At 47.1% G+C, this 24471-nt stretch overlaps 1 protein-coding gene across 1 annotated transcript in view; it reads left to right on the plus strand.

Annotated features, from left to right (window-relative positions):
- Positions 1-23005, plus strand: part of LOC144723255 (zinc finger protein 385D-like) — a 44957-nt gene extending 21952 nt beyond the window's left edge. The window contains exons 4-7 of the mRNA XM_078601847.1: positions 14589-14770; positions 15996-16103; positions 19273-19383; positions 21186-23005. Coding sequence (XP_078457973.1) covers positions 14589-14770; positions 15996-16103; positions 19273-19383; positions 21186-21428 — 644 coding nt within the window. The 3' untranslated portion in view covers positions 21429-23005. The remainder of the gene's footprint in view (positions 1-14588; positions 14771-15995; positions 16104-19272; positions 19384-21185) is intronic.
- Positions 23006-24471: the final 1466 nt, after the last annotated feature.

Here is a 24471-nt window from a genome sequence, read left to right on the forward strand (position 1 = left end):
TGCAGCCGTCCCGGCTGCCAACATACAAAAAAAAACGACAATAAAAGCGCATTTACCCCCTGACCGCGCGTGTGCCTCACTATTTTTCAACATAACGCGAAGAGAACAACAAGAAGAACCAGAAAACCCCGAAGGGAAAACAACCCGACGCACCCCCCCCGAATAAATACGAATTCCGTAAAAGCAACGTATATACAAATCGCAAGGAACCCCCAACACACACACAACACAATGTGCCAGGAGCACACCACCGACGCAGCGCACAGTAACCATACACGTGAAAATAAAAAATTAAAAAAAAATTCTTCTTTTTGTGCATCACAAGAGTCTGCGCATTCTTGCGCGCGTCCTTGCCGCAGGCCCGTCACACGGGGCAACCCCGGATGGCAGACCATCCGGTGGCAGCTGTCCATTTCGAAGTGAGTCTGCGCTTGATGTCGCGAGACCCTCGGCATCCCCCGTAGGGGTTGTTGGGCGGGAGCCCGTCATTCCTGGTGCACCTGGGGGCGGGACAGCCGGCAACACGTCAGGCGAGAGCAGCAGAGACGGACCCTTTGAGTCGGCCGACCCCCCACATGTTTGGCCACGCGTGTGTGGAGTGGGGCCTCGCACCGCAACGAAGGGTTTCAGCCTAGAGGGGTGCACAAACCACCGGCACTTCCCCCATTTGATGTGAACGCACTGAGGCCGCAAAACCTCGACCACCTCGACGGGGCCCCGCCACGGCCGCACCAGTTTTGAGGAGGTCGCGAGTGGTACCTGGGGACAGTGCAGCCATGCCCTGTCCCCCGGCTTCCACTGTAGCACGTGCGCGCGACCCAGTCTGAGGCGCTCATTCGCTTTCTGACGCCTGTCGGAATTCAGCATGGCAGCATCCCGTGCCTCAGTCAATTTCGCAAGGTTAAATTTAACATGGTCGGCCAATTTAGTTTTTCCCAGCGGCGCGGGGATCTGCAGCTGTGCCCGAACAGGTGGGTCAGGTTCGCGGCCATACATGAGGAAGAAGGGTGAAAATCCCGTCGCAGCATGGGGGGCCAATCTTTATGCTGCCAGGACCCCTTGAATTTGCAAGTCCCAATCGGTCTGTGAGTCCAAAACCTGCTGCGACAACATAGACGTGATGGTTCGATGCAGACGCTCGACCATCCCGTCAGTTTGCGGGTGATAGGGAGAGGTACGAATTTTTTTCGTTCCCAGGAGCTCACAGACCTGTTGGAGGAGTTTGCCGGAAAAAAATTTTCCCTGGTCGGTCAGCAGCCGCTCCGGAGCACCTTTGTCCATGACGTAACCTTGGACAAAGGCCTCCACGATGGCTGCTGCCGACTGGTTGGCCAGGGGCCAGGCCATAGGCCAGCGCGTAAACTATTCCACCCCGGTCAACAAATATCTATTGCCCCTAGGGGTGGCGGGAAATAGCCCCAGAATATCCAGCGCGACAAGTTCGTTCACTCTGGAGACTCTGATAGACTGCAAAGGCGGGTTTGACTCCCGTGCTGGTGGTTTTCGCTGCGCACACCGAGGGCATGATGCCAACAGATCTGCGACATCCCTCGTCATGCCTGGCCAAAAAAAATCAAGCTGGAGCAAGGCGAGGGTCTTTTGGGTACCCAGGTGGAGGAGGCGCTCATGAGCAGCCCACACCACCCTACCCCGTAACCCAGAAGGGACCACCAGCCGGTGTCGATGGGATTTCCCGTCCCAATGCATCAGCAACCCCGCGTGCATTTCCCATGCGTCGGCATCACCCGTCCCCCGCCCCGCCTCCCCGGCACGACGACGCGACGCGAGGAGGGAGGTATCCTCCATCTGGAGGCGCCCCCATTCATTAACAGGCAAACCCAGCAGGGAATATTTTCCCTGTTGTGTGATAGAATTTGGAAGCAATGTTTCGTCGTCGGCGGCGGCCGCCAGGACCGGAACCGGCATGTCCCCTGCTGGCTTGCAACGTCCCGACCCCAGGAGGCATGCACATTCAGAGGTGGTTGGCATGCGCGACAGAGCGTCCGCGTTGGTGTGGCGAACGCCCTTACGGTAGGTGGTTTCGAAATCAAAATCCTGGAGGATCTCCAACCATCGGGACAATTGTCCCGATGGCTGTTGAACTCGCAGGGCGTACTGCAGTGCCGCATGATCTGTGCGGACGGTGAAATGCCGACCGTACAGATATGGGCGATACTGTTGGATGAAATAGACAATTGCCAACAGTTCCCTACGGGTGACACAATATCTTTGCTCCGCTGGAGACAACACCCGACTGCCGTACGCAACCACCCGTTCCACGCCGTCAACCACCTGGGAAAGCACGCCCCCAATACCCGTGTTGCTCGCATCGGTGTCGAGCAAAAATGGTTCAGAAAAATCGGGGTAAATCAAGGGAGGAGCTTTTACCAGGGCGTCCCGAAGGGAGCAGAAAGCAGCTTCCTCCTCCTGACCCCAGTGGAACCGAACCCCTTTTGATGTTAAAGCGTGTAGGGGTTTGGCAATCGTCGCAAAATCAGCGACGAACCGTCGGTAATACGACGCGAAGCCAATGAAACTCCTGACCTCTCCCACCGAGGTGGGAGTCGGCCAGGAGCTGACACACTGCGTTTTGGCGGGATTGGTAGCAATACCTGAGCACCCCACGATGTGCCCCAAATAACGCACCGAATCGCGTAACAAATGACATTTTTGGGGTTTGAATTTCAAATTAGCAGCCCGCATCTTTAGGAAAACCGCCCGCAACCTCTGGAGATGTTCGTCAAAAGTTTTACTAAAGACGATAACGTCATCCAAATAAATCAGGCACGACTCCCATTGCAATCCAGCCAAAACCAATTCCATCAAACGCTGGAAAGTTGCCGGCGCTGAGTGTAAGCCCATCGGCAACCGGTTGAATTGGAACAGGCCGTGCGGTGTACGGAAAGCAGTTTTAGGCTTTGAATCATCGTCCAGAGGAAGCTGCCAGAATCCCGAAAGTAAATCCAGTGTGGAGAAGAATCGCGCTCCCGCCAAGGCGTCCAGCGATTCGTCCATCCGTGGGAGCGGGTATGCGTCGGCAACTGAAATTTTGTTAAGGCGCCGAAAATCAACGCAAAACCGCAACGAGCCGTCCTGCTTTTTAACCAGGACGATCGGCGCTCCCCAAGGGCTGGTGGAAGGAGAAATGATGTCGGCGGCTAACATGTCATCAATAGCCGATTTGACATGGTCCTTTTCGGCGGGACTTAACCGATACGGATTCTGGCATATTGGCGCGCTGTCACCCGTGTCAATATGGTGACGCAGCAGATGAGTGCAACCCAAATCGTATTTGTCCCGACTGAAAACGTCGGAAAATTCCCGCAGTAGCGTTCTAAGCTGTTGGCGCTCTGAATTTGACAGGTCCGTCGATCCCGCACAAAGCGCATCGAGCCACCCTCCATCGCTGTCCGAATGTGGGTGCGGCCGGTGAGCAGTGCCGACATGATTCGCAACAGGTTCCTCGCAGGGCACTGGCGTCGCGTGAGCAAGCACCGTCCCTTGAGGAACTACCACTGTCTGCGACCCCACATTGAGGACCGCGATGAAAGGGTCCCCGTCCCCTCTTACGACGGTCTGGGCCGGAATCAAATGAGGTCCACTAACCCCGGCCCTAGATGGTCCCAGCAGAATTCCCTGGTCCCCAATGCCCTCAGCGAAGGGCCGACGAAGTTTTAGAGGCACCAACATTTGAGCTCCCGGCGGCACACGAACTGTTTTAACGACGAACGCTGGTACTGTTACGAACGCCGTCCGAGCCGCAGTAGGGGAAGGCAGGAACGCCATGCGTCGTCCCGACGGGAGCTCAATGCATCCCTGGTCTATTAAAATACGAATCGGCATTTTGCCCAAGAAGTCCGTCCCCAGCAGGCACGGAACCGCCAGCGAGGAGGAAACAAAAATCGGGCCCGACAATTTGATATCCCCGATACAAATTTGCGCTCGAATCTGTCCAATGATGCCAAGAGAGCCCCCGTTAGCAGCATAGAATGGGACGTTAACCGGCAGTAAAGGACGGCTCTGGACAGGTAGAATATTGTAAATGAGTTCGGAAATGATGGTCGCCGATGCCCCCGTATCGACCAGGATGCGTACCTCCACCCCGTCAATGTGTCCCACCACGGCCGACGACCCCGACGACGCGGCCACAACGCGATGGGCCAACATGGACCACTGCCTGGGTTCGATTTGAGTCCCCATAGTGGTGCGTGTTGGCCCGTCGCAGCGCAATGTCGGCCCCCCGTTCGTTGCGGTGTGCGAGTGTGTGACGAGTGTGTGCTTGGGCCAAACATGAGGGGTGCCGCGACTCGCCGGATTATGTTGATGGAGCTTGGGAGGAGGAGGGCCGGCGTCCTGTCGAGGCGTCGTCCCGCGCTGCCGAGGAGAGCGGCACCCCGAGGCGACATGGCCCCGGACGCCGCAGTTGAAGCAACGCGGGAGCGCCGGCGGCGATGACGGACGGTCGAAGCGGCTCGACCCATCCCGGCCCGACCGTGCTCCCGTCCCCTGCTGCCGTCGACGGTCGACGGCGTAAACCTCCTCCGCCGGGAGGGTGGCTGCAGCCACCGCACGCCCGGCCGCTGCCCTGCTGGCTTTCCGACGCTGTGACAGCAGGTTGGCGTGGAGGAGCCGCGCAGCCTGGAGGGAACTCATCTCCGTGTCCTCCTGTGCAACGACGGCGATGTCCAGGTCGTCTGCCAGCAGGAGGATTTTTTCTGTGACCATGGCGTCCACGCCGTCGTCATCCATTCGAGGGAAGGCCGTCTTCGCCAGTGCCAGGAGACTCGTCCTGTACGCCAGGGGCGACTCCTTTGCACCCCGCTGGCGATCGTAAAACTGCTGCCTGCATTCCGCTGAAGGTCCGTAGACCCCGGCCAGCAACTGCAGCGCCATCTGTAGCGTGGAGCGCTTCTCCCTCGGCGCCGATGTAAGGGCGGCGAGTGCGTCGCTGTCGAGGAGCGCCGGCAGCGCGCAGAGAGCCTCAGCATCCGACCACCGTGCCATTTCTTGGTGGGCGAGGAAGCGTCGCTGGAAGCCGCCCCAGTCGCCCTCCGCGCTAACAAACTCTTTGAGCGGAGGCAGCCGTTGGTGCAGCGCAGCGGTCGCCATGGAAGCTCGCAGGCTGCTGTCCCCGTAACTCGGCTGCGCTTCGGCGCAAACGGCAGATGGTATCGCCTGTCGCAGCCGTGATGACGCTCCCTCCGCTGGCGGTGACGCGGCAGCCCCAGCGAGAGCGATGTTGGACCCGAGGTTCAGGCCGGCCACGCCCTCAGCAGCTGCTGCGGTGATGGCGGGAGATTCAAAGTTTGAATCCGTTGAGATGGCGGGAAGGCGCATCGGACGTCGGTTCTCCTCGCCCCGTGGTGGTCCACCAGCCCCCAGCCGCGTGATGTGTTCGAGTGTGGCGGCAGCGGCGTAAAGCAGCTCCGCCAGCCTCGCGTGAGCCAGCCTCAGCCCTTCTGATGGCGGCTCCTCTTCATCTTGATGCCCCGGTAAGAATGCGTCCGGCCCCGGCTGCACGATGTCTTGTTGAGCCGTCTCGGGCTCGACAATTTCAGCGGTGTCCTCCACCTGCGGTACTCCGGCTCGAGCTGTCCGGCGCGTGTCCATGTTCGTAGTTGTTCTGACACCAGATGAAGTACCGTTGATGACTCTTGGACACCGTTGGTGAGGCACACGTATTTATTCCGTACAAGTAGTCACAACTGTGGACATACAATACTAGAGGGGGTATCGGCCCCCTCACCCGGCTAGCTGGGAATACACTGCTAGCTATCTCTGACCTACCTCCTAGTCCTCCACTAACGGGCTAGGGGAGGCTGTCTGGCCCGACACTGGTAAGTCGGGCTACGGTACCCGGAGTCCCAGAGCACTAGCTCTGGTTCTCGGGACCACGCCGCTGGCTCGGTCCTGCGCGGCCCTGACAAGGGCGGCGTCCCAGGGGAGTCCAGGGCTCTAGCTAGACGATCTTCGGTCTTCACTGGTTTAGCTTTAACATTCTGCCCCGAGCCCTCTGACACATCCCCCTTTATACTCCACCCCCGCTGAGGGATGGGGCCCCGGGCTGCCTGGTGCGGACGTCGTTGAGAGCACCCCCCCCGTGCACTCACGTAGCCCCGCCCACTGTGTTTGTTTCCCATAAGCTGCCATGCATAACGGCTCTCTCTCTAACACCCCTACATATGTAATGGCAGAGATTAGGGATTAATAAAGTACAACCATAACCACAATAATATAAACATAAATCTATGCATTGATTTATATGAAGACAAGTCCAGATATTGTGGCCAAGGTTTAGCAAATTGTTGTTTTTATTTACATAGCATAGTAATATTTTTTTTATAGCAATATATTGGGGGGGACATTTTGAGCATATTTGAATATTAGGGGGGATGTGTGTCCCCCAATATATATTATAATTATGGCCTTGCCTTACACCAAGGCAGGCGCTTTACAGCAATGATACAATTGTACAAGAGAAGGCAGTGGTTGAGATAAAGAGTGAGGCTTTTAAAAGTTGTCGTGTAGTTCTGGTGACAGGATGACATGTATGAGTGGTTAAGAAGGGCTTCGGATTGACCTGTTTTTAAGGGAAGAGCGGAAGCTGTATATAGTTAAGATGATTGTTTTATGTGCTGTCGGGATCTGGCACACCTCCGATTAGCACGGTTGGCTACATATGGTGCAAAATGCAACACACATACATAAACTAAATGAACAAGCTTATTCTGTGACTTACCTTTTGTTTCAGGTACTGAAGAATAAATAAATACACCAAAAACACTTTGTTGCTGCGTATAATTATTTATTTGATTAACTTTCTCAATACAGAAACGTCAAATTAAACGCGATTTTGCGTAAAAATATTTATTAAAAATCCACCCGCTCATGATTATGAATGAGGGGGGGGGGCTCTTTTGCAGTGACGTCACGTTTGGATGAAGCAATGTGCTGCGTATATTTATTTTTTACTGTCACTTTCTGTAAAGAAATGTGATATTTGAAGCGACTTTGCCTAATTCATTATTTAATTTAGCTCGACCTTCCTCTGCGCTAGTGTAAAAATCCATGTCATAAAATTATTCACATTTTTTTTAAATGCAGTGTTTCCTCAACAAACTAAATAAGTTGCTGCATAATCGTGAACAGATGTAACTTTGTTGAGAAAAACCGTCCAAAAGAATCATTCAAGCTCTCTGTGTTACTGTGACCTTGATAGATAGTATTTAACGGAGAATGAAAAAGAACACTCACTCATGTTGGGTCTAATTTATGAAAGATCAAAGCGTGCACCTGTGATTGTCAATGTAACCAGCAGCCACGTTTGTGAGCTAAACATACAACATTGTAAAAATCTATATTCCTTTCAGGTCGGTTTGTTTTCATATGGGTTTAGTGCTAATACTTACGTGATCCGAGGGTAGAAACACTCACGTGATCCAAGGTTACAGTGTCAGGGTGACGTCATGAGAAAAAGGAGAGAGAAGGCGGGGCGAGAGACAGAGAAAATGCCCAGAGAGAGAGATTTGACGTCACTGGGAGAGGCGGGGTGATCGGAGTGCTTCTTGGAGGGAATCGGAGTAGGGTGGATGCGTGCGGCGTGAGCTTGCGAAAAATAAAAAAAAGTGTGGCCCCTCTGACTTCATCTGGTGGACTCACTACAACTGATGGCAGCGGTGGGATCACAATGCCTCGACATGGTAACATAAAAGACCCCAGTGAAGAAGGGAAGGAACGTGCCTCTACTCCCAGCGTGGATGGCCGTGATCCAGAGACAGCATTGTCTGCAAACTGGGTCAGAACAGCCCCCCCAACCATGAGAAGACAGCGGAAAGCAAGGAGTGACATGTCCGAGACCCCTCGACCCCGCGCGAGGAGGAGGCCCTGGGCGGATCGGGTCGACCAACTTACAACACTCTACTCAATACTCCTGCAACAGCTGCGGGAGGACAGGGTGGCTGCTAGCCCGGCAGTGGCAACACTCCCTTGGCGTCTGCAGCAGTTTCTCCTCTCGTCCGAGTGGGAAGCCCTACTACGGGGAAGTTGCAGGCAACAGCGACGGCCGGGGTGGTCACCACTCAGGTCAGACCACTGGAGACGACAATGTCGGAGATGAAGGAGCCAGTGCCGCTGACGGATGAGAGTGTGGGACCCCGACCGACGGGCTCCATCTTCACCGAGCCAGGGGGTCAATCGGAGGCTCCATGATCACCACTGATAGCGCTGGAACCACAAAGAGACAGGGAAGAATTTCCTCAGGAGGGGGTAGAATCACTGTTAGTGGGGCCGACACCGCTAGTCGCCATCGGAGCAGAAATAGCATGAAATCCCCTACGCCCAGCAGTAGTGGCTGCTCCGAGCTTTAGCGGCAGAGCGCTGGAGCCATGTGAGGAGGCGCTGTACAACGGTCAGATGTGCGCGGTAGCCGCAGCAAGGCCGCCAAATTTATTCTACCCAGGGAATCAGAACCGGGACAAGGAGAGGGCGCCGATCGACCACGCAGGTTAGGCCATGTTGAAAAGTGTGTGACTAAAGGAGGACACTGGGGAGCATTTGTTCGCCGATTTGAGGCAGCGTACACCTATTTAGAATGGAAGGAGCATGAGGCACTAAAGGCTTTCCCCATGGCCCTTAGCGATGATGCTTTAATTATTTACTCCACCATACTGGTGGAGAATAAGAACACCCTGCAAAAGCTTATCGAGAAATGTCAGAGATTTTTGACCTGCCATCCAGCGCTAAAAGACGATTCCAGAACCGTCAGCGGGAAGAAAGAGAATCAGCTTTGGCCTACAGAAGTGCTCTTGTGTCCCTAGCACAAGCTGCTTTCCCAGGCCTAATGCGGTGGCCCTGGAATTTATGGTAGCTGACCATATGCTAGCGCTAGCACAGGCATTGACAATAGTTTTGCCAGTCATGGATGAAGACAAGCAGACCTTCTTGTGGATTGCGAAGAGCATAGGAGCCCATGACGAGGTGATGAGACCACAAGGTAAATTGGCGGAACCATCACTTCATCAAGAACCGGAGGGGGTTCCGGGAATATGGAAAATGGGGGAAGATGATGAAGCAGAGATGGACGCCGGGCTGCCTGGGGGAGGGATGTTGGTGGCTGTAAGGGGGACATTTCGGAAACCTACCCAAAAGACATGTCGTTGGATACCCCAGGGACTCGGAGCATCCAGCCGGACCCGAAACCCAGTGACCTGTCACTGATGTGGCCACGCAGGACACATTGCATGCAGGTGCCACACGGATGCTGCTCTACCGGGGCCACCCTCGTGCCAACAGCCACTCTCCACCCCTATGTACAACCAGCAAGCAAGTCGTGGCATCCCGAACACCATGGCAGTTCCCATCTCAGACCTTTCATACGTTCCCACAGTCGATACACCTGTCACTTCCCGACGATCACAACCACCCTCGTACATACGCGATTTGTCACCACAACGGTTGCTGGCTTCAGGCCCACAATGGTGCAAGTTGGCATGGAGGGTAGTGGTAGCCGCAGATCCGTGATGGTAGGCTCAGTGGGGGGCATTGAGGTTGAGATGCTGGTAGATACAGGAGCATCGGTGACTTATATCCCTGCACGTTTTTGATATGCTTCCCCACAGGGCCCAGCAATTGCGCCCTGTACAATCGTAATATGTAGCAACAAATGGGGGGAGCATTGGGATTTTGGGACAGAGACCCAAATTTGTGTGGGTGAACTGGTCATATAAGGCCCTGTACTCATCTCCAGCACGTTGACGGTTACCTGTTTTTTGGGGACAGACTATTTGAATCAACTCCCTATCAAGATTGTAATGGACCAGGGGTGCATTGAAATGCCATCCGGGGAACGTCTCTATTTTTTACACACGGACGATACCTGGACATCAGCTCAGGTGCAGGCAGTCGTGAATGCGATGCTCACGGTACCCCCAGCAGCACAAATATTAATTCCCCTTCGATATCGCACACATCTGGTGACGGCTCGACCAGACACACCTGTATTGGTATCACCGGTGATGGCGATCAAGGATCGACAAGCCGTAGCAGGAGAGGACACCATCCTATGTCGCCACCAAAAATTGTTTATTCAGGTTTTTAACACGGCAAACACACCTGTGACAATACATCGGGGAACGGTTTTGGCACATGTGCAGCCCATGCCAGCAGGGGGCGGAGAAGTGCAGGCTGGAATAAGGGCGTATGAAACTGATCCTGCGAGCAAGGAGGCTATGCCCTGGCTAGAAACTATGGCAGCACAGGATGCTAACTTGTCCGAGCAACAACGTCAGGCCCTTCTGGCATTTTTACAAGACTTTGAGGACATTTTTAGTAAGGGACCGTACGATTAAGGTTGCACTGATTTAATGTCACATCACCTAGAGATGGGAAACGCGCCGCCTATCTGCTAAAATGAATATCGCATGGGAGCCAGTCGAGAAAGCTCACATACAAAGGGTGATCGACAAGATGTTAAGGGCTGATATTATCTCGCCATCTACGAGCCCATGGAGGGCCCCTATTGTCCTGGTCAAAAGGCCAAACGGTTCATTGCGGTTTTGCATTGACTTCTGTGGACTAAATAAGATCACAATGGAAGACGCTTATCTGCTACCACAGATTGACATTTCCTTGGATGCCTTTACGGGAGCCAAATACTTTTCTACATTGGACCTATCATCGGGATTTTGGCAGCTACCGCTGGATGAGAATTAAAAATACAAAACCCTCTTTAGGGCACTGCAGGGGTTATTTTAATTTAACTGTCTCCCCATGCAATTACAAACGGCACCAGCCACATTCCAACAGCTCATGGAGTTGGTACTGACGGGACTCCAATGGGACATTTGCATGATATATTTGGATGACGTAATTGTGTTCGGACGATCCTTTCAGGAACACCGGTTGAGGCTGGTTTTTTCACATACTAGGGAAGCACATTTAAAACTCAAATCTTCAAAATTCCACCTCACACAGCCCTCCGTCAGATATTTAGGTCACATAGCGCAACGGGGGTAGCGGAAACCGCCAGCACACCCCGTCAAAGTTTCCCTATAATCAATCGAGGTTTCGCGAGTCAATGAGTTGGTGGCCCTTGATATATTGCGACCCCTGCCTCGTACCAACAGAAGTCACAGATATCTGCCAGTAGGTGTCGAGTTTTTCACGCGATGGCCGGTAACGTGGCCCCTGGTGGATAAAACTGCCCAGTCAGTAGCAGATGCTTTTATTGAAGCATATGTTATGGACAAAGGTGCCCCTGAAAAACTTATAACGGACCAGGGTTGAAATTTTTCTTTGAAACTGCTGGAACATCCTAGGCACTAAGAAAGTGCGCACTTCTCCATACCACCTACAAACCGATGGGATGGTGGAACGACTAAATCGCACCACCACTTCCATGCTATGTCAGGTGGTCAAAGGGACACAGAGGTACCTGGATTTACACATATGCGGGGTCCTGACGGCATACCAGTTATCCCCGCATGCGTCAATGGGATATACTCCATTTTATTTGATGTATAGTAGGGAGCCAGACCCTCTCATTGAGCGCCAGCTTTTTGACCTCCCAGCTGGGGCTGCAAAATGGCGAATAGCGGTGCATCGGGTCATGCAGCAGTGGGAGATGGTGAGGGAGGAGGAACAAGCTGCGGCGGCTTCCGCCTGTTCCGCGAATGAATGGGCTAGGCAAAACGGAGTGACGCCCCTTCCCTTCAAAGTGGGAGAGTGCGTGGCTACGCTGCCCACAGGTCCTCTTTGGGACCTCGCCCAAGCTGTATCGTCCATGGCAGAGCCCTGTAAAGGTGGTGAAATTCTCAGGCCCCAATGTGTACGGGTCCAATTGGGACACTGACTGTCTCGGCCTCGCTGTGCGCTGCGTTGCACCACTATCCGAGTATTTACCTCGCATTCAATAAACTTTCAGAGCCAGGGTAAACATCTGACTCCAACGTATTTAATGAATTGAACGAGGTAAAACTGATGGAAAACACAACACAAAATACAGCATATGTTAATACTTTCAATATTGATACAATGAATGATCACAAGGAGAATAATAACAGTCTTAGATAACATGAAACTCAACAATAGGTCCTGGATGGACCAGGCACCTACATTAGCGCTGAATAGCTACACAAGAAAATACGCTACTGTGTTAAATAAGGTCACATCGTGTAATCACCATACTGCAGACTAAATGTGCAATGCTGCACATAACACTGAACTGTGTATGAGTTACTTCTTCATCCTTGCTCTCAAGATCGCATTAAAGTTACATGGGTACAAGTCTGGCTCAACTTATCCAACTACAAGTAACATTCACAATAATGCAAGTGGCAGGCTTCGTTGTTAACTAGGCCTCATAATTATAACAATTTAACAGCATTATTAAGGCATTTACAGCATTATAATGGCAATCCTAACATTATAACATCATTCCCAGTATTATAAGAACATAAACGAACTTACAAACAACGCTTCTTAAAGTCCCACAATGAGCAGATGAGCCTGTCTTCACTGAGACGCTATTTGTGCCTCCATTTTGTACTCTGTGTAATGGCTGACACCCTGCCTCATGGCTTAGAGAATCTTAAATCGTAACTTCCTGGTCACGTGACCAAACTCAACACCATATCAGGAAGTTCCTGTGTAATCAACACCCCCATACCTGCCATGGGGCAGAACACCGACGATGGTATGTACACCCCGCCTGTCTAAAGCTGGACTGGTCGAAGCCTACCACGGATGTGCCACTACACTCGGAAGAGCACCCACTACACACACGAAAACCGGGTTGCCACGATCACCTACACCTTCACCCCTTCACTCACCATCATCACTACTGAGGTCGGGGAAGTCACTTGCTGCGACGAACCAACCTCAAAAAGGATGCCTTCCTTTCCCAGGACCGTCCGTGACCAAGGAGGTGCACTAGAATCCGTCGGAGCCGCAGCTACACAGCCCGGTTACCTGGGCACGGTCCCGGGTGATGCTTCCACAGTGATAGACAAGCATGCAAGACCACGGGACTGGGAATAAAAATTACACTGTCGTTCTTTCACGCCGGAGGTTGTTCGTCAGTTGTTCACATGTTACGGTTGGAAGGTCCGATTGACCCCTTGTATCTACCGTCTTGTCTTACGATTATTCGTTTGTTGATGTCTTTAATTCTGTTCTGTATAGCCATGCATTCCACATCTACATACACAAAGTGACAAGACTCTGGTTGAGTTCGAAATTGCTTGTTTATTGACGAAAATACGTTTTTTTCTTCTCCTCCACCATCAGGGTTACCCCGAATCCCTTGGATTTGTACGGGTTATGTTTAGTCGAGGACGACTTTCTCTTCAGAGGGGGGTGGGGGGTGATGTAGTGCTAATACTTACGTGATCCGAGGGTAGATATACTCGTGATCCAAGGTTACAGTGTCAGCATGACGCCACGATGAAAAGGAGAGAGAAGGCAGGGCGAGAGACAGAGAAAACGCCCAGAGAGAGAGAGGTGACATCACCGGGAGAGGCCGGGCAATTGGGGCGCTTCTTGGAGGGACTCAAGTTCAAGTTTCAAGTTCATTTATTAGGTATAGCCCTGTGAGCCATTCGGCTCTTGAATCGGGTGCAACCGCAACAAACAAAAAACAAAAACATGAACAAAAAACATCTTAAAGTGAATATGTGACTAAGTGCAAACAGAAAATCAAAGAAAAGACAGCAAAATATTGCAGAAAAAACACCGTACACCAACGCGGTGTGCAAAAATCCCAGTGGGATGCAAGTCAAACAACAACAACCACAAGACAACTTAGATTAAGGCCATCAGTCTAACTCTGTACTACAACAAACAAACATGGCTAAACCAATACAGTAGGGTGGACGCGTGCGGCGTGAGCTCGCGGGAGATTAAGAAAAGTGTGGCCCTTTTGACTTTGTCTGGTGAACTCACTACACGGGGTAATGTTTGTATTTTAATGTTGTCACTCAATGTTTAATTTGTTTAAATAGAAAATGTCATAGCGGTGGAGGTTTAAGACGTCTTTGTAGCTGGTTGCTTTATCACCGATGAAGTAAATGTTTCCCATCTTTAGAAGTTCACCAGAATAAATAAAGTCCAACAAAATGCAATTTTAAAGATTTGCATCTATTTTATGTGACCAAAAAATAGTATATAGACAGTTATGGTTATGTGATATTCATGTACGAAGATGAATGTTTACGTTTTTACAATAAAGCTTATTTTCTCTCAACGTGCATTCAAACTTAACTACAGTGTGAAGAATAATTAATACACTCGCTAAGAACCATATTTTTCTCTTCCTATTTGTATTATTTTCAGCACATTAGCAATTAGATTGGTTGCATTGAAATGTATTCCACTCCTATCAGTTCATCGTTCTGTTTAAAGTAAAATATGGTGATTTGTTATGCTTACAAAATAGTGTTTTTGAAGCAATGTTCGCTGAGACATTCTCAGCTCTGCACTGTGAGCGCACACACGTATCAAATTAGCACAATAAATAGAATAATTTCCTTCCAAAGACAACCAGGGGGAAATTATGTTACATGACACCACATGGGCATTTTCCTTCTTGGTAGGAGCACGGCACAAGGCGACGCTCGAGGGCAAGGATGTGAGGGCTTCAGGAAGAACTTTTCCGCGCCACATGGGCCGAAACAAAGCAGCCAAGGCAACCAGCAGCATGTCGGGCACCCCCACCAAGAACTTCCAGTGCCAGCTCTGCGATGTAAAGGTCAACTCGGAGGTGCAATTGCAGCAGGTGACCGCCTGTAAGGATGTGTGCATTCATCCAGCGTGGGTACCAGTGGCGCAATGGTATGCATGTTGTGCTAGCATTCTGGGTACCTGGGTTCAATTCCCCGCCATTAGTTACTACAAGTTACATACCAGTGCTACCAGTGATGCTCGCACACGTCACCCTCTTGCGTTGTCCTAGCCTTAGTCCAGTCATCCATCAGTGTCAGCTCTGGGTTCGGATGTCACTGGTCAATGAGTGGACCCAGCTTAATATGCTCCCCATGTTGAGCTGGCTTTACTCCTTAATGTTATCCCACCACCACCATTACATCCATCTTTGTCTTCCTCTTGGCCTTCTGCCTTCAAATTTCCAAAAGAGGATCAAGTGTGGCAGTCAGGCTCCCTGTGAGCCTCGCACTACATGGCCGCAATATACCAACCTCCTCTGGCTGACTTAGTCCAGCATTGTTCTTTAGCAAAATTCCATTTTGGATGAGTACGGTTGGCAAAGTACCATGCGAAAGATATTAAAAATACATACATAATGTCTTACATTCCTTGGTATTCTTTAATCCATTCTACGCTTATCATCCGCAGCCTGAGTTGGTGTTCACAAACAGCACTTACCCCAATCGTCTGTACAGATTTATTCTGGATGCTTGTCCTTTTTTTCATCAATTGTTTCTGCATAATGTGCCATCGGTGTGTTGCTGTCATGTTTGAAGATTGGAAAACTACTCACATACTCATAAACACTGCACTCTCTGGGAACACAGAGTCAAATACCCAGCATAATACTGCAATGAACAATAAAATGTAGATAATAATGAGCCAAACAATGTGTGATCATTATTCCAATAATATTCATCATTCAATTTAATGAAGTAAACTTAACTTTTATTATTATTGTATAGCTATGCCTGGTGTTCATTCAGAACTATTACGTGGAATTATGTGAGCACTGAATTAATTTACATTGAGGCGATTGTTTTAATTTTCCTTAAGAGATAATCTATGTTATTTTTTGGAAAATAAATTATTGTTATATTCATTTCAAACACGATGAAATGTAACCGTTAAGGACGTATAACCAAATAAAACCAAACATGTGCTTATTATAATTGCATATTAACCATTCGGTGCGTTTCTGCATTTGAAAACATAACCTTTTTATTTAATATGCCTGCAGTCTCCGCTGCATTGTTTGGTTTGTAGCGGTGTTATGCTGCGTCTCTTTTCTCCCGCAGCACATAAAGAGTCGAAAGCATAAGGACAAGCTGACGGGAAAGGCTTCCAAGTCCAAATTTAGTCCATACAACAAAGCTCTGCGTGCAAGTAACAGGAGTTCGCTGCTCGTGAGTATGCCATGGGGAGTGATGCTTGCAATTCGTGTTTTTGTAATGACAGCATGCGTGCTTTTTTGTGGCTCCTAAAAATCTCTAATAATAACGGAGACTAACAACAATAATTACTCCAAGTACACAAAGCCAAAACATCCACCAAAGCACAACACTTAAAAAATATATATTTGGTCGAATATATTGTAAATTACAAAGCATTGGTAGCTTATGAAAAAAAGGTGAATTACATTGATTTTTCGGACAAAGAACCCTTAATTAATATTGATTCCTGGTATTTATAGCTATGCAGTCATTAGCCTGTGTGCCATATGTATAAGGTACAACATGCACAGTGAATGGGGAAAAAATACTTTCAGCACTTGTTTTACGTACATGTTTCACATATAAATTAAATGTTACATGGAAACGTTTTACAATCGCTATAATTGCTGATGACTATGATTGCTCAAGAGCAACGTGTAGCTGGACTCTAATTTAATAACTGTAACTCACGCATGGATCGTACATTTATATTCATTAAGCCTACATGCTCTGATAATTATTCTTATAAAACATATGAATATATTTGTCCTGAAAGAACCCTTATTTTTAGAACATAAATCTTGTGCTTTACCAAACAGTTCATTACGCAAATAATACACCGTGAAGATATTTTCTTTGAAACTCGGCACAAATTTTACAATCATCTACATTTATGAATCTGAAATTTGGCAGGCTGGCATTGTAACTTGTTAAATAATGGATTTGCTTTTAACGTTCACGATTGCCACTGTATGTGAATTTTAATCCCAATGTGTGGGCTGTGCTGGCGCAGGCCTGTGATCTGCCACCTTGATGGTGGGTTAAGTCGATCATGCAGAGATCACGGTACCCGTGAAACACTCACCTGCAGGATAATTTTTTGGCTTTTATAAGACAGTACATTAAGTAGCCCGCTGACACATCAGTATGACATTTCAAGAGTTATCCTCGGATTTGTGTGGGGTTTCTGCATGCCTTTCAGTTTTCTAAATAGAAGAAAATACTCAATGAAAATTTGACCCAAAATACTCAATCAGGAATTTATGTGCAGTGAGGCTTTGCGGAGCAAACTAGGTATGTTATTCATAATAAAGGTTCTTAGGTTAGATCGCGTAAGTGTTGCACACTCGAAATGAAGGACGTGGGCAGGTGCTCCAAATCGAGGGCAAACACATTTATTGTGGTTAATCTTTAAAATGCAACAGCACGTGTGTCACACACAGCAATCTTCACCGAGTCGCCATTAACCACGTGACTGGTGTACACGTCTGGTTAATAACAGTTTTCTCTTAAGCCCAATTCTACTACTGATAAATCATCTTTGTCTTTGACAATAACATTTACACTTCACTATTGGATATTGCTTTAATCCTAAACTGTATGTCTATCTATACCATCTACTTATATCGGTATCTTACACCCATTATCTGTGCTGTATGTGTACAGTATACGTAATGCATTTGTCAAAATTGTACAACTTACTACTTTACATGTGTTCTATTCTCAATAGCATTGCAAGTAGTCATACTCTGGGTGCATGGGCATGGTTATAGAATAAACAGTATTAGGGTTAGAGAATTAAGAATTACAAGTATTAACTACAGTACGTCATCCTTTACAATGCACAGTGCTAAAACCCCTCCAATTGAATTCAAACTCTTTGGTTCTTTCGGTAAAGACACGTAGGTAGAAATAAAATAAAACAAATCACGACGTTTCGATCGCAACACAAGCAATCCTCATCAGATGGAACAACCACAGCAAGAAAAAATGCCGAAGTAGGCGAGAGAGCTGCCGTGGCAAGAGGTTATATAGGTAAGAAAGGGGGGAGGAGCAAGGGGGGAGAGAGAGAGGGGAGGGGTGTGGAGCAGGGGAAGAGTAGCTGCGTGAACGAGGCTGGGGGGGAAGTAGGCGGGACTAGAAGTGGGAAGCTGAGTATGAGACACAGGGGGAAAGTAACTCGGAAAAATAGAATAGTACCCGGCGGGTATGATGGAAACAACCACAACCAGTTAAGGCTTTACACGGAGGGAAAGTAACCTTTGATAGTTTGTTCATGAAGCCATCCAGATATATAAACATAGACATAACTTCAACCGAGAAGATGGATACAAATTGAGCAATCATTGGAAGGATTTTATTAACCAGGTAAAGCCTGAACTGGTTGTGGTGGTTTCCATCATGCCCGCCGGGTACTAGTCTATTTTTCCGAGTTACTTTCCCCCGTGTCCCACACTCAGCTTCCCACTTCTAGCCCCGTTTACTTTCCCCCCCAGCCTCGCTCACGCAGCTCCCCTTCCCCTGCTCCCCCCCTCTCTCTCTGCCCCCTTGCTCCTTTCCCTTTCTTATGTGTTGCGATCGAAACATCGTGATTTGTTTTATTTTATTTCTACCTACGAGACTTTACCGAAAGAACCAAAGAGTATGGATTCCTACAGTCACGAAAGCTTCATAACAATTCAAAGCCAAGCTTGAAGTCTAGAACAAGTTGAGAACAAGTCGAGAACAAGTCTAGACTATTTCTATAACAATAAAAAACAACCTTTGGGTCCTTTACCTGTGAGATGCAACAGCACGTGTGTCACAGCAATTCTTGAACTGAGTCGCCATGAATCATGTGACTGGTGTATAAGTGCGGTTATTCAATAACCCTGCCAGCCACCTACAGGCCCAACTCAGTCATCACATGCTGCTGTACACACATGCATTGATGCACTGCGCAGCACATCAGGACTTTCACAAAACCACACTTTACTCCCTTGTTGCACAAGGAAATAATTAAAAGAGTGGTCCAATCCTAATGTGCCACATAAATATAAATGTGTCGCAACCCTCCTCAACCCGACACGGCCAATCAGTAAGAAATGTGTCAAGTTAACAAAACGCCAATGAGTTACTTCTTTAGCCCACCGGTGTGTTTGTTAATGTGACACATTTCTTAATGATTGGCCGTGTCAGGTTGTGGAGGGTTGCGACACATTAACACTTACGCGATCTAACCCAAAAACCTATGAATAATACTGGTCGTGAAAACCTACGTGTTAAACTAAGTACGTTATTGTTTTTTTATCTTATCGCTCAACCGCGATGGTTTCTACAAACAGTTACTGGATCATGTGTGTGGTGTTGCGTTCCCTCGCAGGCTAAACTGACTTTCCGCAAAGAGCTGCTGAACTCGCTGGGGTTAAGCTTTCTGCAATCTCCCCTCTCGACGGCCGCTGCCGCCTTCCAGGCCACCAATGTCCACTACACGGTGGGGCTGCTCAGAGCGCGATTTGCCGCTCACAGATGAACCACAGCATTGCTGTGCCAACACTGAAACTGTTACATTTGACGTTTTATTTAAACGCTAGAAGAACTATGAACAGTCAGACTTGGCTGTATTTCTACACGCCAATGGGCGGCATGACATAAATAGTATTAATATTAATGTTCAGACCTTTATCAAGACACTTCTGGATGACATTTTGTCTTGAGGGTTTTTTGATCATACTTCACTACACTGGTCAGGGGTGTGGCTGCAAAACAAACTCGGGTTGTCGGATTCATAGCGCAATATGTTATGAACCCCACAAGTAACCACCCTCCTCACCCCCCGCAAGATCACAAGTGTTGGCTTAATACATGAGTTATAACGCAATTTGATATTTTACCATAACCAATCACAGGCACTGTTCTCCGTGCATGTTAGCTAAGTGCTGTACAATTTTTACATCTTTTAGCATGTGTATAGGCCACAAGTGCTTGTGTTTGTGCACTTGGTGAATATGTTTCATAACAGCATGCTAACACATTTTCTAGATTGTTGTGAATTTTGCAGCGTGCCTCTATTTTTACACATATGCGTGGAGGCTAGTTAATTTTTATTATTATATACATAATTTTCAATAATATAACGTTTCCTTCACACAATAATTCGTCTTATATTTAAAAAAGACATTTGTCAATAATGCTGCCTTAAAGGAAAACATTCTATAGAAAATAAATATTGTGTTATATTTAAATAAGTACAGTATTGTTAGAAATTACTTTGCATATTGGACACTAATTCGTTGTTATTGTGTGTAATATATATTGAATATACACGAGGGAGGGATTGAAAAATCTGTGGCCCACATTTCATGAGAGTGAAGCAGCGCTCTCTGACATGTGGACCCCAGGCATGTGTGAAAAATGTATTTATCGGTTCCCTACTCTCTCCACTGTCTGTACATGAACACTGATGCCAGCTCTCCTTCCAAGCCCGACCAGCCTCCTGTCATCAGTCTCTTACTTCCCCAATCTCCATTTTTGGCCAACCATCAAACAAAGATGGAGACGTCTTCATGTCCATCGTTCTGTGCATATCAACCCACGAGTTCACTTAGAAATGCATTATATAATAATGAATTGCAGCCACTGGACTGCACATAAATGCTTTACAATTCGGAAGTGCTACATATTTTGATCACTGCGCCGCGCACTTTCAGATGCGCTTTTGCAGCCATCTGAAACTATCTTCCTTCCGATATTAGAAAGCCATTGGAGCTATGCACTTCAAAATCTAGATTGTGTTTAGTTTATTTAGTTTATTGTCCTTCCCCCACAACTCCGGTTAACACGGTTGGCTACGTATGGTGCAATAGAAGTTCAACATACATACATGTACACTTCCTAACAGTGAAAGTGTGTAGCATTACCACGTGAGCATGCTTGTGAGTATCGGGAAGAAACATTTACTAATATTTCAGACAATTTTTATGTACTGTGTACGGTGGTTTAACGGCATTAATATAGTGAGGGTTTAGAGCAAATCTTGGTGAAGCGATATGAAATGTGAGTTTTACTCAGTGACAAATATAACTTGAACTTTGAACCGACAGGGATTAGAGACGAGTATTAGGCAGCCTACATCAGGAGAGCCAATCACTTTTCGTCCTAATTAGCATTCATCATCTGGGCAGGGTGGCCTAACAATGCTTGTCGGTGGGTCAAACTTACCTCGAAATAAAGAAAAATTACACTGCATACCCACATACGGTATGTTGCTGAGCTTAGTGAGCTTTTCTTCTGCAGGCAAAGCTGGACTTCCACGAGGACCTGACCAGGTTACCATCCGCCATGACAACAGGTTACCTGCCGTCACCCCTGGCGGCTGCCACTGCTGCGGTTGCCTTGAGATCGCCGCTGACTTTCCACGCGGCGCCCGCCGCTGCCGCCAGCCTCTTCCCAAGCCACGGTTTGGCACAAGCGCTGCTGAGGCCAGCCCCGGGGCCCATGCGGAATTCTCACGGGCCAATAATTTTCACCCCCTATTGATCCTAATTCATCTTGACCGAGGTCGGTTCACGCTCTGCTCATTCCAGCGGACCGCCTTTTCCTTCTTGTTTGAGAATCCGAGGATTTGGTTCCCTGTACGGCGTCGCAAATGCCACTCTACGTACAGCAGTGCGACTGGCATCTTGCTCGCACGGGTCACAGCCAATGGCTATCCCTGACGTTCAGAACACATGAGAAAAGTGCAACTTGTGGAGAGTGGAACATTTGAATTGTATGCTCCTTTGGTCCTACGACCCTTAAATCTTACTGGAGATTAACATATCTACAGGCTGCAATGCAGCATGGAGGTCTGTCTGGTGTGTGCAAAGTGATGGTGCGTGGCACAGCGTGTGCATAGGACTGATCCGTGGACAGAGGTCACAAGGAGCCATGAGGATTCTCTTGGGCGTGCCCTGCTCAGATATGTCTGCTTTTGTCAATTCAATATGCCAACTGATCGTGGGACTTCTTATAGAGCTGCAAAACGAGTGTGTTGTCCCGTCACACAAAACGACTGCTGTTTTGTTTTCTGCTGAAATCTACTTGTGCAAAATTTGAATGTGATCTGCATAGCTGTGTGTTGCTGACTGTACAATTTGCAAGACTGTGGCGAAAAGATATCCATGTTTACAGTTTTTCACAGCTTCTCGTGCAACCTTATATGATGTCTCTGTGATTCTATTGTACTATATTGTAAAAAACTACTCGAGTTTTCCTGCCATACCAAATGACCTATTACAACGAGCTGTGCTACTATGGCGTCTGGCAGATGACGCGCAAGACAAGGTGACATTGCATATCCATCAAAACATTCTCATATTTGTTTCATGCACCAAGAGCAGGAAATGACAGTGAACCCATGGGAAAGTGCATATACGCTGCAAAATACGACAATGTATACAATACTCCAGTGTACCTCAAGGGAAGTACTATGCTGAAAATATATTCATTCAATTTGCTGAATATAAATGTAATGAAAAATACTGTTTAAATTCGGCATTGCATGATATGACAATAACACAGAGGTATTGTTAAATCGTCCAGTCATTGAGAACAAATTCATCAAATTGGCTACTTCCTCGAGCCATGACGGGAAGATTAATGTGTGTAGGGACCCACACAACAAGCGGTGGTGGCTCCTGGTTTGTCTCAGAATACTCGATCTGAGCGTAAAACTGCATTGGCAAAAGCACACTGAAGTCATAAAGAAATGCAAGGTGTTCTGCTATTCTATTAATCTCCTAATGTTATTTTGCGTTGTTGATTTGGCTGCTATGAGTCGCTGCGTGTTGCATACATTTGGTAATGGAGCAGATGCATTTCTTTACAGACTTTCACCATCACTTTTGTCAACAATAATATGTGTAATATAGAATTTCAACATAATGTGCGTTTAATTTGTATTGGCAAACAATGGAATATTCGAACCATATAAATGATCAATTGCAATGTTATGTACGTCTGTGTGTTGCAAGCAACGTTATTGTATATTGGGCATTTTCATCATCAAATCGCACTGGAATAAGCCGGTGCTTTGCTCAGTCACTGCAATAAATAACGTGTCATTTTTATTTCCATAATCTGTCTGCGTCTTATTTTGTCTCGTGCTTTCCCATCTCGTGATCTTTGTTTTATTTTGGCAATGAGCATACATTAAATAATGTGCCATCGTTGTCGACACAAATCCACATCTACCAAGGTAAAACTCAGAAGCATGAATTTGCGTTGACCGTATTTCAATTTGTCAAGGCTTTGCTCTATTAACTTCGAGAGTTTGTGCAGATTTTTAGCATAGATGTCACATCGTTTAAGATTTGTACAGCTAAAATACATATTACCCAACTGTTATTATCACTTGCAAAGATAACTGATAGTATGGTGCACGTAAAATGTAAATGTTTGCTCCATGTACATGTTTTATTTTGAACATGAAGCGATGTTTTTATTTTATATTGCATTTTTATATTTTTTCTTGCTAAAAAATAGTTATTTGATGGAGTTTGGATGTTTTGTTTAATTCAGCTTTTTGCCAGGAATTTAAGTTTAGCCACAGTACACATTATTACATATTTTCTTCAGTTAATTTATTTTACTGGTAAAATATGAAACAATTTCATACTTTAATGACCAAAAGAAACCACTGAAATCCTACTACAAATGTAGATGTAACATTTTAAAAACAGCACAATGTAATATGTATGCTTATTAAAATACTTTGCTGTATATCAAAAGCAGTAATGAATGTTTATATTATACATGAAGATGCATTCAGCATGTTTCCCACAATTTAATTATATTGTTATTAGCTGTAACTTTACACACGAGTACTCGTAATCTGCTTTGGGGTAAATATATTTTTTCCAATGCAATAGGGTTTTTGTTATAATTACAAGACGCCACTGGCGTGTGATATTAAGCAAATTGTGTTTACGCTGAGCTGTTTGTTTTTGCCTTCATCCTACAGTTTTGGCAAAACAAAACAAGCTGTACTATAAGTAAATGAAATAGAAAATCAATTGGAGAGAAAAAATATGTAAATGCAATCTGGTCTTTCGATATCCAAGGGTAATGTCTCCCAGGAGGGCAGTGAACGCATTTTGTGAATGAACCCCGCCTTTAAATCGATGTTGTTGAACAGGCGAAAGGCATTTTTTTGTTACAGCACCTGGCTCGGTTGTGTACTGCGAGGATTTGTGTTTCGGGACAGTCCAGATGTTCGAGATTATATGCTGACAAAAGCCCATTACTGTGTTGTACCTTTCATTATGACATCATGTGCAACTTATTATTGGTGAAGATGCAATATATAAATATTTTTTTTTATAAGATACCATTATGCAAATAGGCATTATGTTTTTTTCACAACCACAACATTCTAGTGTTAATAATATTAGATCGCAGTTTGAAGAAATTAATAATTAAAGTTTCCTCATATATTGGCCATCATTCTGTAATTTTTCTTTCGGTGAAATGATAGCCACTTTATAGAAAATCAGGAACAATGACATTTTACGATTCATGTGCAGTCTATTACTTCTCATAC

The sequence above is a fragment of the Lampetra planeri genome, chromosome 1 (genome assembly GCF_965212315.1).
Source record: "Lampetra planeri chromosome 1, kcLamPlan1.2.h2, whole genome shotgun sequence".
In the NCBI taxonomy this organism is placed as follows: Eukaryota; Metazoa; Chordata; class Hyperoartia; order Petromyzontiformes; family Petromyzontidae; genus Lampetra; species Lampetra planeri.